Below are 17,660 nucleotides of genomic sequence, written 5' to 3' on the forward strand. Positions count from 1 at the left end.
CCTATGAATATGGTTATAATACAATAGTGAATTATTCTTGTAATCTCTTCTAGAAAGTGAATTTACTAATTACCATTGTACTAATTTCCCATGGTCTGAATATTCTGAGATATGGCAAATTCTCAAGTTATAAATCAATTTAACATTAATCATGCCTCTTTTCAAAGACATAATAGTTTGCTTTGAAAGCACTGCTTAAAAATAACTCAGTAGACAATGACATTTATGACAAATTCCACTATTTGTTTCTGAATGAATGTCCTTATATTCTGACTATATGTATTCTATATTGCTGACATTTAATAAATATCTAAAAAATATTCATGTAAGAGCATATAGATTAGTTTTTTTCTATAGTTCTAGTTACAAATATTAACTAAAATAACAGAGTGTCTTTTATTCTCTAGTTTTTAAAGAGATTCATTTTTTACAGATGATCAATTTGTCACACTATGACAACAGACCACAAGTCTTTATCCTGTTAGGTAACATAAAAGTATAATGTTTTTAGATGGGGATATTATTATATACAATAATTTAAAGTCTTTTAAATAAAACATTTCCATTATTAAATGTTACATCTAATAAAAAGTCAAACATAGGAATGAAATTTTATTTCCATAACCTTAAAATCTGAAATGCTAAGTAAATTTTCTCTATTAGTTTTGGTAAAAATAGCTTAAAAACTTAAAAGGTGGCAATTCAATGTTAGTATCAACTTTTTCTTAACAATTCATCTGTAATTAAATTTAAAATCATGAATAATAAAACAAGTTAAAGATTGACAAGATACCCTAAAAATAGTATTTTAGGCATTGTATTTCCAGAATAATTGTAAATTGGCTATGTTTTTTCAATAACTGAGAAGCAATTCTTAACTTTTATGAAAAGCCTTTATGAAAAGATTTTCCTTCTGAAGTCTGGAATTCATCACTACAAAGTAGAAACATCAGACATGCAAAATACCTAGCAAGCTCTAGGAAACCAGAAATCTGCATATGATGATATATATTGTGTTACAGAAAGCAGGCCTTCATCTCAGTAAGGCTTAAGGCATATTTTCTTCTGAAGAATTATTGGAACGTTTTCCAGAGTCTGAATGCTAATAGGACAAAGCTGATTAGATCATTAAAAAATGAACCATGTGTATTATCTTTTACATCTTTGTTCTTCAACAGACATATCAAATATATACACAGTTCTATTTCTTTGGGCGCAGAATACCAGTAGGATTAATTGTGTGCTAACTACTCTCTGAAATGCAAGCAATTGCCTATTGTGAAATAGAAACAGCTATCAAAGCAAGATTTCAATTCCAGTCACAGTTTCAGCAAATTTATGCCATAAGGAATATTATTTGCACAACTTTTCTCTCAGTGTAACACTGTGAAAGGTGGCAATGATATTACGATCCTTAACAATGTACAAATTATTTTTATTAGAGATAATGGTAACAGTACATATTGATTTTGACAGTTTTCTTCCCATAACCCAAAACAAAAGGAATGTATTGAAATTAGGTAATTTCTGTAATTATTAAACTTAAGTCAATCCATTAAGAAACAGGTTGTGTGCTAAGTTCCTGGTGACCCAATGCATAAATTGCTCTTTCCTTTCTGTATTTTTCAGACCACTTGCGAGTTAGCTCTAGATAAAGACTTGGTTTATGAGGCCGGTAATCCAGGTACACGATATTACTGGTTCTTTTGGGAACAGCACTTTCAATCTGAGTTCCTTCATGCCACTCATTAAAAGAGGTGATGGAAATTATACTGGGGTGGGCTTGGAGTGCAGCACTCAGAGCAGTCTCATAATATTTCCCGTTGATTCGGTTACGAGTGTTATGAGAGTTCCATGGTCGGATGCTGGTATCTATGTACCCTGGGCCCACACTTGGGATGAACATTAGGTCGAACTGATCACAAAAATATTTTATCTTAGCCCAGTTTTCATAGGATGAGCCATAAGTAAAGCCATTTGTGGCAAAGTATGTGTAAATTCCATCAAAACCACCTCGAAGAATTCTGTATCTATGCTTTTTATCTACTAGAAGTGCAATAAACAATGCATCATAAGGAGAGTTGCGAATGCTCTGAGACCCTGAGCTGGTTAAAAGATTGGCCCATTTTTGAGATGCTGTGATATAGGAATCATAGACATAAAACATTGGAAGAGCACTGCCGTTCTTAGTCTTGTACCTATAAAAGGCAGGATGATTTCCATACCTAGAATATAAACATATATGAAAATAAAATGAAAATTCATGCCTTATTTCCCATAGCCAGTTATTTATGTACTGAAAATGAAGGTAATCAGTACAGTTTAAGTGTATTGTTCACCTTCTTTGTGGAATTAGCTACGTAAGTGTAATCATTAAAAACACATTTTTAATTTTACACATTGGGAAATGAGATACTGGATACATTAAGACATTAACAAACAAGAAAGTACTTACTTATATTGAGGTTTAAAAATTATGACTAACACAATAAAAAATCCATTTTTCTACATGAAAATACTGCTTTTGTGTCTGTGTGTGTTCTAAATGATACATGTCCCAGCTGTTGCTGACATGTTTCTTTATAAGAGTATGGCATCTGTCACAGACTATTATCAGTAAACCCTTAAACAAAATGAAACTGTACTAATAAATTCTTTCCTTGTAAACATACTGAAACATAAATGAAAATATTAGATATGAATCTACCATATCTAATACCAATTCATATTTCATATTCTGAACATTTTTTTTTAAAGACAACTTTATATTCATAAAATTTACAGAATAATTTTGTAAATTATTTTTACAAACATGTTACAAACAATTTTGTAAGAATGTAAAATGTTAGATGACAAACATCATAGTCTAATATACACATAAGAGTAAAAACAGCAACTTATAATTATTCACAGAGAAATCAAATTATAAGAAAATTCAGAAAAGTTCCTCAAAATGCTTGTAATATTCATTACAAAAATAAATTGATATTAATGTCGTACTATGTCATTCAAATCTCTCAAATATAATTTAAATACACTTATAACAGCAATTATAGGAGAGAAGAAACTCACTTGTCTATAATGTACTTGACATTTTGGTACATGGTTTTATCATCTCGATTCTTATATGGTTCAATATGAAAAGTGACCTAAAACAAAAAATATTGATAGAGAAAAAATTATGATTAACAATGAAAATGAAATAATAAACTGACTTAATAAACTGACTTACCTTAACCTTATTGAAGTTGACTTATATAGCTGAGTAACAATGTGTTAATTATTGTTGTACAGTAAAGTGACTCAGTTATACACATATACATTCTTTTTTATATTCATATTCTTTTCCATGGTGTATCATGGGACATTGAATATAGTTCTTTGTGCTATGCAGTAGGAGCTTGTTTGTTTATCCATTCTCTATATAAAAGCTTACATATACTAACCCAACTTTCCATTCCATTCCTCCCCACCCTACAGCACCCAACAGTCTGCTCTCCATGTCTGTGATTCTGCTCCATAGATGGGCTCATTTGTGTCATGTTTTAGATTCCACATATAAGTGACAGCATGTGGTATTTGTCTCTTTCTTACTTCATGTTGTATGCTAATCTCTAGGTCTATCCAGGTTGCTGCAGATGGCATCATTTCATTCCTTTTTAATGGCTGAGTGGTATCCCATTGTGTATATGTACCACATCTTCTTTATCCATTCATCTATTGATAAGACATTTAGGTTGCTTCCATGTCTTGGCTATTGGGAACAGTGCTGCTATGAACACAGGGGTGCAAGTATCTTTTTGAATTATAGTTTTGTCTGGATATAAACCCAGGAGTAGAATTGCTAGATAATATAATTATAGTCAGTTTTCTGAGGAACCTCTGTAGTGTTTTCCACAGTGGCTGCACCAAGTTACATTCCCATCAAGAGTGTAGCAGGGTTCCTTTTCTCCACACCTTCTCCAGCATTTGCTATTTATAGACTTTTTGATGTTGGTCATTCTGACTTGTGTGAGGTGGCATCTCATTATAGTTTTCATTTATATTTCTCTAATAATTAGTAGGTTGAGCATCTTTTCATTCGGCTACGGCCATCTGTATTTCTTCTTTGGAGAAATGTCTAATTTAGGCCTTCTGCCCATTTTTGGATTGGGTTGCTTGTTTTTCTGTTACTGAATTGTATGAGCTGTTTATGTATTTTGGAAATTATACCCTTGTTGGTTGCATCATTTGCAAACACGTTCTTCCATTCTTTAGGTTTCCTTTGTTATGCAAAAGCTTATAATCTGATTAGGTCTCATTGTTTGTTTTCATTTCTATTGCCTTGAGAGACTGGCCCAAGAAAATACTGGTACAATTTACATCAGATAATGTTTTCCCTATGTTCTCTTCTAGGAGTTTTATGGTATCATGTCTTCAGTCTTTCAGCCATTTTGAGTTTATTTTTGTGTACGGTGTGAGGCTGTATTCTAACTTCATTGATTTTGCAGCTTTACAACTTTACCAGTAACACTTGCTGAAGAGATTTTTCTTTGAATTATCCTTAGTTTCCTTTATTAATGTTTTACAGTTTTCAGGGTATAAGTCTTTCTTGGCAAGGTAAGATGCATACTTACTGAACACAGAGGTTGCTAGAGAATTCTAACAAACAGTAATAATGTTTACTAAGTGCTTTCTCTTTTAAATAATGCTCTAAATATTTTATACTTTTTACCTTCAGTTAATTCTCACAAGTCTATAAGGTAGTTACTATTAGTATCTCCATATGAAGCAAAGATAAGGCAGTTCAATGAGTTGTCACCTAGCCAGCTGGAGGCAATATAAGCAATCTGAATTCAAAGGGCAAATGTTTGATCACTGTGCAGTGGTTCATCCTATATACTTATTCCTTTTAAAGAATAAGAATATATTCTATATTCAGATATATCTTTCTTTAAAAAAAGGCAAAACAAAGTATGATCTAGAAAAACCTGGATTCTTTTTTCATGCGTGAACATTAAGTTTACATTTAAATGCTGCTGCTGCTAAGTCGCTTCAGTGGTGTCTGACTCTGTGCGACCCCATAGACAGCAGCCCACCAGGCACCCCTGTCCCTGGGATTCTCCAGGCAAGAACACTGGAGTGGGTTGCCATTTCCTTCTCCAATGCATGAAAGTGAAAAGTGCAAGTGAAGTCGCTCAGTCGGGTCTGACCCTCAGTGACCCCATGGACTTCAGCCCACCAGGCTCCTCCATCCATGGGATTTTCCAGGCAAGCGTACTGGAGTGCGGTGCCATTGCCTTCTCCAACATTTAAATGCAATCAATAGCAAATGTCTTTAAATGACAGATTCTCCTATACAATTAAAATAGCATTTTACAAAATAATACACATTTAATATGTACTATTCAAATAATTTATAACAAAATTACTTAAAAATCAAAAACATACTATACTGAACAATAATTTTCAGAATACTCATTATTAAATACTCGTTATTGATGTGGTTTATACATCACTACCATGATGATAGAAAGCAGAAACCAAAAATACTTTTAAAGCACTGTGCACAGAAAATTCAATTTTTCTAACCAAAAAAAGGTTATATATAAATCAATAAAAACTAATTTTGGCTACCAAAACCATTCTGTAGGTCATTTATTACTAGCGGAATAGACTGTCATTTAAAGGAAAGATCATGTGTACTATCTACTTAAGATTTGCAAAACAACTATGAGAATTTTCATATTTATTACTAATTTTACTGACTTACCATTAAAAATCTTTATGGGAATCTGATAAACTTATTGATAATATTTTAATTTTAGAGTGGTTCCTATGAAGCATGTATGGAATTAGAGACTTATGTGCTACTGCAATATAAAATGTCTTTGTTTTCAATTACCTTAATTAAAGTGAAATGTATTTTGCATTAATCAGTGCTACTAGTTCTCACAGAATTAATTTTAAAGTCAGACAACATTCCGGAGAAGGCAATGGCACCCCACTCCAGTACGCCTAGAAAATCCCATGGACGGAGGAGCCTGGTAGGCTGCAGTCCATGGGGTCGCTGAGTCAGAAACGACTAAGTGACTTCACTTTCACTTTTCACTTTCATGCATTGGAGAAGGAAATGGCAACCCACTCCCGTGTTCTTGCCTGGAGAATCCCAGGGACGGCGGAGCCTGGTGGGCTGCCGTCTATGGGGTCACACAGAGTCAGACACAACTAAAGCGACAGCAGCAGCAGCAGACAACATTCAGTGTAACTCATTTCCTACTTTTAATAAAATTTCAGTAATATTATACAAAGAAAGGTTTTAGTAGTAACAAAATATATTCATTTCTGCAGTATACTCTAAGTACTGCTAGGGCAGACTTTGCAGTAGCTCTGATATTTGCTTTTTAACTTCAATTGAAAGAAAATTGACAAGGATATTTGTATTTTCATACTCTTACATAATGTAACCTTGGATAATCTCCCTTTAGATGCAACACTTTCTAAGGAAGTTTCATTTTATATATAAAGGATACCATATTTAAACAAATATCCTACATTAAAATGAATCTGCTTGTAAAGTTGCAAAGTATAAATGGCTTTCTTTCTATAAAATGCAGATCAATACATTTATAGTAATTCAAAAATCTATTATTGATATATAACACTCATATTATCCTTCATATTTCTAACTCATTAATGGTCATTATATTTCTTTATAGGTTTAATTAATAATGTGATGTATCACCATTTCACTATTCTGTTTGGAAAAAAATCTATTAGACTAATACTACCATTTTAAATATGACAGAATCCTATATATATAGATACACAATATATATATATATAAAATCAGATCTTTGTAATATCTTTAGAAGGGGAAGTAAGAGTCATATAGATGCTTCCTCATTTCATGCTTCCAATTTTAACCATGCACCCAAAGTGAACCTCTTAAGTTAAAACCTGATGATCCTGGAGAGTGGGATTAGAAACGTGATGGCATAAAATGTTCCTATTATTTATTCCCTTTTAAATCAACATATGAGATATTCATGCATGAGCAAAAGTGCCTCTGTGGTGTTTTAGGACCTAGTGTCTTACGCCAAGGAACCCAGGAGTTGTCTCACCCACTGTGAAGATGATAAGAGACAAACTTCTATTTGAGCTGGGAAACAGAGGAGTCAGCCAAACTGCCTAGACTTTTGTTCCTGTCAGGCAAAAACTGGGTCAGTGAAGACCCAGGCAGGTACTCACATATGAGACAGAACCTGCCGAAGTCTAATCCTCCCAAAGAGAGACTTCAGCACATAACTGGAGACCAAAAGTAAGTAAATAAGTAAACAGATAAATGCTAGTTTGGTGGCAGTAGACAAACTTTCTAAGCATCCAGTTCTGCCCAAGGAAACACTGAGAGGGGAAAAGAAAGCTGGTAAGTAAGTGCCTGGCTAAGTGCCTTTCCAGCTGGACTGGAAAGTGGCTGAAAAAATCCATTCTCTCCACCAGTACCTAGAGTACTAAGATATGAAAATTATAACTAGGGGAAGGGAGGATATTAGGAAAGATGCAAATAAGAACTTCACTTGGTGGGAAAGGGATTGTTCTTAGCAGAAGTCCACCTAGGAGCCACCGGGATTACCCTATTGGATCTGCAGGCACCCCCAATGTACCCAGTGCTAAACTCACACTTTACTGCCACTCTATGTTGGCTCCATGTATGGGTTCCCAGTGCCACTGCCAAGAGAAAGCTCCAGTAGAGTGAGGGCGTGCTCAGAATCTACGAACTGGAGGTATAGAAACTTTTTAAAAAGCAAAAGAGAGGGCAGAAGTGTTTAAAAATTCACTCAAAAGAGGAAACAAAGAAGACTAGAGCAGATACAAATTCACGAAAACAAAGTAAAAACTCTAATATCAACACTACAATAACATACCATCTGCTGAAGGCAACAAGAAAAGAGTGAAGGAGGTATCTACTAATTCATATGCAAAAACAAAAGTGCAAATCTAAAACACATAAGAAATATCAAGGAAACATTGCATCACAGAAAAATTATCTATTTCTAGTGGTCAAACTCAGAGGCACAGAATACTGCGAACTATCTGATAGAGTTGAAAACAGATGTTAATCAACAGGTTATAAGAAAACTCAAGACAATTCAATAAAATCATGAATAAAATATATGAATAAAACAATTCTTTATTAGAGAGACTGAAGTTTTCAAAAGAATCAAACAAAAATTCTAGAACTAGATAGCATGCAGTACAGAGAATATTTAGCAGGGCAGAGAACATGAAGATAGAATGACTGACTTGGAGGAAAATTTTGAAATCACATAAAGGAGAAGAGAGAACTGAAAGAGAAAAAAGAGAAAAGATCAAAGAAAGCCTACATGATCTACAGATATGTATCCATATATCCTGAAAAATGTCAGGATAAATGGGATTCCAGACACAGAAGGCAGGGTCAGGGAGTTAAAGAAATAATAGATGAGAACTTCAAAAATCTGAGGAAAGACTTGGATATACAAGTCCACAAAGCTAGTAGATTATTCTATTCAGCTCAGTCATGTCTGACTCTTTGCGACCCCATGAATAGCAGCACGCCAGGCCTCCCTGTCCATCACCAACTCCCGGAGTTCACTCAGACTCACGTCCATCGAGTCAGTGATGCCATCCAGCCATCTCATCCTCTGTTGTCCCCTTCTCCTCCTGCCCCCAATCCCTCCCAGCATCAGAGTCTTTTCCAATGAGTCAACTCTTCACATGAGGTGGCCGAAGTACTGGAGTTTCAGCTTTAGCATCATTCCTTCCAAAGAAATCCCAGGGCTGATCTCCTTCAGAATGGACTGGTTGGATCTCCTTGCAGTCCAAGGGACTCTCAAGAGTCTTCTCCAACACCACAGTTCAAAAGCATCAATTATTATCTCCACACAAAAAGACAGTCTCCAAGATATTAAAAGATAAGCAGTAAAAAAAAAAAAGCATGAACCCTACAGTGCACTGCCATTAGGCTATCAGAAGATTTATCTGTAGAAACTCTAGGCCTCAGGGCAGTGGAATGACATATTTGAAGAACTGAAAGATAAAAATGGCCAACCAAGAATACTTTATCGAGCAAAGTTATTCTTCAGCTAGAAAAGATAAGTAAAGGCCCTTCCAGAATAAACAAAATTTGAGGGAGTTCACCACCACTGAATCTGCCTTGCAAGAAATGCTGAAAGGAGTTCTTCAAGCTAAAAAATAACAAAAAATTACACAGTACTCTGGTAAAGATGAGAAATACACAATTAGACTTAAAAAATTGTAACTCTGTAGTAGGATGGTGTGTTAACATACTATTGTCTGGGAATGTATTAAAGGCCATAGGCATTAGTTTCTGTAGAAATCCCCCAGTCAATAATGTGTTAACTGATTCCCAGGTGGCTCCAGTGGTTAAGAACCCGCCTGCCAATGCTGGAGATGCAAGAGATACAAGTTCAATTCCTGGGTTGGGAAGATCCCTGGAGAAGGAAATGGCAACCCATTCCAGTATTCCTCCCTGGGAAATCCCATGAACAGAGTATTCTGGCAGCCTACAGTCCATGGGGTTAAGAGTTGGACTTAACTGAGATGCCACACAATCACTCAACTATAGTCTAAAGGTTAAATGAAAGTAGGAAAAATAACTACTATAAGTTGTTAATAAATATACAATAAAAGAGGTAAAACTTCTCTGGTGGCTCAGATGGTAAAGCGTCTGCCTACAATGTGGGAGACCTGGTTCAATGTGGTCCACTGGAGAGGGGAATGGCAAACCACTTCAGTATTCTTGCCTGGAGAACCCCATGAACAGTATGAAAATGCAAAATGATAGGATACTGAAAGAGGAACTTCCCAGGTTGGTAGGTGCCCAATATGCTACTGGAGATCAGTGGAGAAATAACTCCAGAAAGAATGATGGGATAGAGCCAAAGCAAAAACTATACCCAGCTGTGGATGTGACTGGTCATAGAAGCAAGGTCCAATGCTATAAAGAGCAATATTGCATAGGAACCTGGAATGTTAGGTCCACGAATCAAGGCAAATTGGAAGTGGTCAAACAGGAGATGGCAAGAGTGAATGTCGACATTCTAGGAATCAGCGAACTAAAATGGACTGAAATGGGTGAGTTTAACTCAGATGACCATTATATCTACTACTGCGGGCAGGAATCCCTTGGAAGAAGTAGAGTAGACATCATGGTCAACAAAAGAGTCCGAAATGCAGTACTTGGATGCAATCTCAAAAACAACAGAATGATCTCTGTTCAAAGGCAAACCATTCAATATCACAGTAATCCAAGTCTATGCCCCAACCAGTAAAGCTGAAGTTGAACGGTTCTATGAAGACCTACAAGACCCTTTAGAACTAACACCCAAAACAGATGTCCTTTTCATTATAGGGGACTGGAATGAAAAAGTAGGAGTCAAGAAACACCTGGAGTAACAGGCAAATTTGGCCTTGGAATATGGAATGAAGCAGAGCAAAGGCTTAATAGAATTTTGCCAAGAGAATGCACTGGTCATAGCAAACACCCTCTTCCAACAATGCAAGAGAAGACTCTACACATGGACATCACCAGATGGTCAACACTGAAATCAGACTGATTATATTCTTTGCAGCCAAAGATGGAAAAGCTCTATACAGTCAGCAAAAACAAGACCAGGAGCTGACTGTGGCTCAGATCATGAACTCCTTATTGCCAAAATCAGACTTAAATTAAAGACAGTAGGGAAAACCACTAGACCATTAAAGTATGACTTAAATCAAATCCCATATGACTATACAGTAGAAGTGAGAAATAGATTTAAGGGACTAGATCTGATAGGCAGAGTGCCTGATGAACTATGGATTGAGATTCGTCACACTGTACAGGAGACAGGGATCAAGGCCATCCCCATGGAAAAGAAATGCAAAAAAGCAAAATGGCGGTCTCAGGAGGACTTACAAATAGCTGTGAAAAGAAGGGAAGCAAAAAGCAAAGGAGAAAAGGAAAGATATAAGCATCTGAATGCAGAGTTCCAAAGAATAGCAAGAAGAGAGAAAGTCTTCCACAGTGATCACTACAAAAAATAGAGGAAAAAGACAGAATGGAAATGACTAGAGATCTCTTCAAGAAAATTAGAGATACCGAGGCAACATTTCATGCAAAGATGGACTCGATAAAGGACAGAAATGGTATGGACCTAACAGAAGCAGAAGATATTAAGAAGAGGTGGCAAGAATACACAGAAGAACTGTACAAAAAAGATCTTCATGACCCAGATAATCACGATGGTGTGATCACTGACCTAGAGCCAGACATCCTGGAATGTGAAGTCAAGTGGGCCTTAGAAAGCATCACTACGAACAAAGCTAGTAGAGGTGATGGAATTCCAGTTGAGCTATTCCAAATTCTGAAAGATGATGCTGTGAAAGTGCTGTACTCAATATGCCAGCAAATTTGGAAAACTCAGCAGTGGCCACAGGACTGGAAAAGGTCAGTTTTCATTCCAATCCCAAAGAAAGGCAATGCCAAAGAATGCTCAAACTACTGCACAATTGCACTCATCTCACATGCTAGTAAAGTAATGCTCAAAATTCTCCAAGCCAGGCTTCAGCAATATGTGAACTGTGAACTTCTAGATGTTCAAGCTGGTTTTAGAAAAGGCAGAAGAACCAGAGGTCAAATTGCCAACATCTGCTGGATCATCAAAAAAGCAAGAGAGTTCCAGGGAAACATCGACTTCTGCTTTATTGACTATGCCAAAGCCTTTGACTGTGTGGATCACAATAAACTGTGGAAAATTCTGAAAGAGATGGGAATACCAGACCACCTGACCTGCCTCTTGAGAAACCTATATGCAGGTCAGGAAGCAACAGTTAGAACTGGACAAGGCACAACAGACTGGTTCCAAATAGGAGAAGAAGTACGTCAAGGCTGTATATTTTCACCCTGCTTATTTAACTTATATGCAGAGTACATCATGAGAAACGCTGGGCTGGAAGAAGCACAAGCTGAAATCAAGACTGCCGGGAGAAATATGAATAACCTCAGGTATGCAGATGACACCATCCTTATGGCAGAAAGTGAAGAGGAACTAAAAAGCCTCCCGATGAAAGTGAAAGAGGAAAGTGAAAAAGTTGGCTTAAGGCTCAACATTCAGAAAACAAAGATCATGGCATCCAGTCCCATCACTTCATGGGAAATAGATGGGGAAACAGTGGAAACAGTGTCAGACTTTATTTTTTGGGGCTCCAAAATCACTGCAGATCGTGACTGCAGCCATGAAATTAAAAGACACTTACTCCTTGGAAGGAAAGTTATGACCAACCTAGATAGCATATTGAAAAGCAGAGACATTATTTTGCCAACAAAGGTCCGTCTAGTCAAGGCTGTGGTTTTTCCAGTGGTCATGTATGGATGTGAGAGTTGGACTGTGAAGAAAGCTGAGCGCCAAAGAATTGATGCTTTTGAACTGTGGTGTTGGAGAAGACTCTTGAGAGTCCCTTGGACTGCAAGGAGATCCAACCAGTCCATCCTAAAGGAGATCAGTCCTGGGTATTCATTAGAAGGACTGATGCTGAAGCTGAAATTCCAATAGTTTGGCCACCTCATGCGAAGAGTTGACTCATTGGAAAAGACTCTGATGCTGGGAGGGATTAGGGGCAGGAGGAGAAGGCGACAACAGAGGATGAGATGGCTGGATGGCATCAGTGACTCGATGGACATGAGTCTAAGTAAACTCCGGGAGTTGGTGATGGACAGGGAGGCCTGGCATGCTGCAATTCACGTGGTTGCAAAGAGTTGGACATGATGGAGCTACTCAACTAAACTGAAAACAGGTATATTGTAACATCAGTATACAAAAGGGAGGAGCAAAATATTGGATAACTTACAAGGTTATAGATAAGTTTCTATAAACCTAAAATGCACTGTTATATCTAAGAGATGTTTTATATAACCTCCCTTGATAACCACAAAGCAAAAATTTAGAGTATATCGACAAGAGGAGGATAAAAGAGCTTATCACCATGAAAAATAACCAATTTACAAATGTAGGCAGAAAGAGATAAGAGAAAAAGAAATAATGACAATACAAAACCAGAATGCAATCATTAAGACTATATATAATAATTACTCTGAATGTAAATATATTGAATTCACCAGTCAAAAGGTACATAGTGACTGGATGGATAAAGAAATACGACCAAACTGTGTGGTGTGTTATCAAGAGACTCAGTTAAGCTTTAAGGATGCACAGAGACTCAAAGTGGAGGGATGAAAAAGACACTACATGCAGGTGAAACTATAGTGGAATATCAATTTCAGAATGTAAATTAAACAGGACTGAAAAATGACCAAGTAGAAGTTGTTTATGGAAAAGTTTCCATGTGCTGTTACAATTGGGATGTTTTATTTTAAAATTATTTTTTGTGTTTCTTCTGGTTATTTTCCTTCATATCAACATATCTTTACAATTCATTGTACTTATGATTATTGTTAACTTTCTCATTTACAAAATTCAGATAATTTCAGTGATCAAATATTTTTGTTTCTTTACAGTTTTACTGTATAATATTATTGAAATAACTATATCTCTGTTCTGTTAGGAAAAATAAAATGGTTCTGCTTCAAGAGGGTGATGAAGGAGATTCTGACTTACCTCCCTCCACAGACAAACCAAATCTACAGCTTCCTCTAGAAAGAACCTGCTGGAGTGACCTCATCACATGTGGTAAATGAGAGGGAAATCAAACCAAAGCAGGTAGGAAAGGCTGAGACAGAATCTCGTCATAAACCCCATCCCCAGTAGTGATATACAATCCAGAGGGAACTCAAAACCCAGAGCTTCTCCCTGAGGAATAAACAGTTTGTATCCCACATCTGGCATACCAATTTCTAAGACCAGCACATGAAAGATGAGTCCCCAAGATATCGGCTTTGACTATCCAAAGGGATGTAGCTCTTAAAGGGCTTGTGTGCAGTCTCATTCAGTCCAGGGACCAGTGCAAAAGCATCCCTATTGAAAAGTCCCCAGATTTTATGTAAAAGAAACCCATTTTCTAATTTTAAAAGCAATGGTCTGAGAGGCAAAGGCCTGCTGGGATATTCTATGTGGAAAGAGGCAGGAGGTCTCTGTCCACCCTCTGCTTACTAAAGCCAGCAGGTGCCATCCTTGAGCTCCACCCGCCTCACTCCAGGTAGTGCGTGGCATTACTGGGGTCTCCCTCTGTCATGCTCCAGAGCACAGTATTTCCAAGAGAGGAGCTTCTACATGCCCTGTGACCTAGATTTTGCAGGTGCCATGAAGGAACACCTGTTGATCACCTGGATCTGGAGGCCAGGGGAGCTTACATTGTGGTCCTATAAGATTGAATATATTCATACTTTTTAAAACCTGCTGCCTGAGGGTCTGACTTTCAATCAGCCACAGTCAACAGAAGGCTTTCAGGTAGCACCTAAAGGATACTGGTCTTGGCATACCTTTAACTATTCAGTTCAGTTCGGTTCAGTCACTCAGTGACTCTTTGTGACCCCATGAATCGCAGCACACCAGGCCTCCATGTCCATCACCAACTCCCAGAGTCCACCCAAACTCATGTGCATCGAATCGGTGATGCCATCCAGCCATCTCATCCTCTGTCGTCTCCTTCTCCTCCTGCCCCCAATCCCTTCCAGCATAAGGGTCTTTTCCAATGAGTCAACTCTTTGCATGAGGTGGCCAAACTATTGGAGTTTCAGCCCCAGCATCAGTCCTTCCAGTGAACACCCAGGACTGATCTCCTTTAGGATGGACTGGTTGGATCTCCTTGCGGTCCAAGGGACTCATAAGAGTCTTCTCCAGCACCCCAGTTCAAAAGCATCAATTCTTCGGTGCTCAGCTTTTTTCACAGTCCAACTTTCACATCCATACATGACCACTGGAAAAATCATAGCCTTGACTAGATAGACCTTTGTTGGCAAAGTAATATCTCTACTTTTTAATATGCTATCTAGGTTGGTCATAACTTTTCTTCCAAGGAGTAAGCGTCTTTTAATTTCATGGCTGCAATCACCATCTGCAGTGATTTTGGAGCCCCAAAAAATAAAGTCTGACACTGTTTCCACTGTTTCCCCATCTATTTCCCATGAAGTGATGGGACCAGATGCCATGATCTTAGTTTTCTGCATGTTGAACTTTAAGCCAACTTTTTCGCTCTCCTCTTTCACTTTCATCAACTATTAGGAGCTATTAAAAACAAAATAGGCTGCTTAAACAACCACAAAGGTTTGAGACAGTTAGGGAAGTATTAAATGATACGATTCATCTTATATACAAGGTCAGTGCTTCAAGACAGAGAAAGGTGAGTGTGTTATTAAATGCACAGAAACTAATACAGAGAGTCAAGCAAAATGAAGAACTGTATTTGGAGGAATATGCTCCAAATGAAAGAACATTAAGATAAAACCTCAGAAAAATAAAACAAACTTTAAAGAGCCCGAGATAAGTAAGTAACCTGATAAGAGCTGAAAGTAATGGTAATAAAAATGCTAACCAAATTCAAGGGGAGAAGAAAGGTTGAACACAGTGAAAATGCAACAAAGAGAAAATATTAGAGGTCACAGCGCTGAAGAATATAATAGCTGTACTGATAAACACACTAGAGAGGTTCAACAGCAGACTAGAAGCAGAAAAAAAGGGCAAGAGGCTCTTACCCAATCTGAGCAGCACAAAGCATGACAAACAGAGAAGACAAATTAAGGGACTTCTGGGACACTTACCATGTGAATGCTTACTTGATGTTATCCTATAAAGAGTGGAAAGAGAGAAAGGCACAGAAAACTTATTGGGAGAGGGGGTAACTGAAAAAACCCCTAATCCAAGGAAGAAAATACATCCAGGTCAAAGAAGCCCAAGAATGCCAAATACAATGAGCCCAAAGAAAACCACACCAGGACATATTATAATTAAAAGGTCAAGAATCCACGCACATACAGTCAAGTAATCTATAACAAAGGAGCCAAAAACATACAATGGGTAAAGGACAGTCTTCAATAAACGGTATTATAAAATAGTGTTAGAAATACTGTGCTCTGGGTCATGACAGAGGGAGACCCCAGTGATGCCGCCCACTTCCTGGAGTGAGGTAGGTGTGGAGCGCAAGGATGGCACCTGCCCTGCTGGTTTTAGTACGTAGAGGGTGAACAGAGACCTCCTGGCTCTTTCCCCACAGAATATCCTAGCAGGCCTTTGCCTCTCAGACCAATGCTTTTAAAATTAGCAAATGGGTTTCTTTTATGTAAAATCTGGGTGCTTTTCAAAGGGCTGGACAGAATACACAAGAATGAAACTACATCACTCAAACACAACTAAGAAAACAAAAGACAAAAAAAATCAGAAGTGAAAGAGAATAAATTATAACTGACAGTACAGAAATACATGTGAAAAGAGACTACCAGGAATAATTATAAGCCAGAAAAATCAGATAACCTAGAAGAAGTGTACACTTTCCTAGAATCATTCCAAGACTGAACCAGGAAATGACCATAATATTTAAGGAGACTGAGTTCATGAACTGGAAGAGTTAATACTGTTAAAATGTCAGTACTGCCCCAAACTAATTACAGATTCAACACAAATTGCATCAGAATACAATGTCATTTTTCACAAAAATAGAAAAAATAATCCTCAGACTTGTATAGAACCACAAAAGACCCTGAATAGCCAATCTTGAGACAAAAGAACAAAGTCAAAAAGGGATTAATCTCCAAAATACACAAACAGCTCATGCAACTCAATATAAAAAAACCCAACTGAAATAATGGGTAGAAGATTTAAACAGATGTATCTCCAAGAAGGCATACAGATGGCCAAAACACACATGAAAAGATGTTCAACATTGCTAACTGAGAGAAATGCAAGCCAAAACTACAATGAAGTATCACATCACATTGCTTAGAATGGCCATCATCAAAAAATCTATACAAAATAAATTCTGGAGAGGGTGTAGGGGAAAAAGAACCCTCCTACACTATTGAGGGGAAAGTAAATTGGTACGGCCACTACAGAGCACAGTATGGAGGTTCCCTAAAAAATTAAAAACAGAGCTACCATATGACCCAGTAATCCCACTTTTAGACATATACTGTAGGAAAATCATCATTTGAAAAGACACATGCACCCCAATGTTCACTGCAGCTCTGCTAACAATAGTCAGGATATGCAAGCCACCTAAATGTCCATCAACAGAGGAATGGATAAAGATGTGGTGCATATTAATATATACAATGGTATATTACTCGACCATAAAAAACAAAACAAAGCAAAATAATGCCATTTGCAGCAACATGGATGGACCAAGAGATTGTCATACTGAGTGTAGTAAGTCAGACATATTAATAGACAAATATATGATGTCATTTATATGTGTAATCTGAAAAAAAAGTACAGGAGAACTTATTTACAAAACAGAATCACAGATGTAGAAAGCTAACATGGTTACATGGTATATGAGGGGGAGGGATAAATTGGGAGACTAAGAATCAGACACGACTGAGCGACTTCACTTTCACTTTTCACTTTCATGCACTGGAGAAGGAAATGGCAACCCACTCCAGTGTCCTTGCCTGGAGAATCCCAGGGACGGGGGAGCCTGGTGGGCTGCCATCTATGGGGTCGCACAGAGTCGGACATGGCTGAAATGAC

General features: G+C 37.3%; 1 protein-coding gene across 13 annotated transcripts in view; it reads right to left on the reverse strand.

The window, feature by feature from the left end:
• Window positions 1-1,414: 1,414 nt before the first annotated feature.
• MANEA (mannosidase endo-alpha) overlaps window positions 1,415-17,660 on the reverse strand; it is a 551,677-nt gene continuing 535,431 nt past the window's right edge. For all 13 annotated transcript variants that reach the window (XM_086317688.1, XM_086317685.1, XM_086317689.1 and 10 more), the window contains 2 exons: window positions 3,073-3,149; window positions 1,415-2,225 (listed from right to left, as the gene is read on the reverse strand). In XM_086317688.1, coding sequence (XP_086173814.1) covers window positions 1,556-2,225; window positions 3,073-3,149 — 747 coding nt within the window. In that variant the 3' untranslated portion in view covers window positions 1,415-1,555. The remainder of the gene's footprint in view (window positions 2,226-3,072; window positions 3,150-17,660) is intronic.

Source organism: Bos grunniens, chromosome 9 (assembly GCF_055505025.1).
Source record: "Bos grunniens cultivar Pamir isolate PY7600 chromosome 9, Bosgru_T2T1.0, whole genome shotgun sequence".
NCBI classification, from domain to species: domain Eukaryota; kingdom Metazoa; phylum Chordata; class Mammalia; order Artiodactyla; family Bovidae; genus Bos; species Bos grunniens.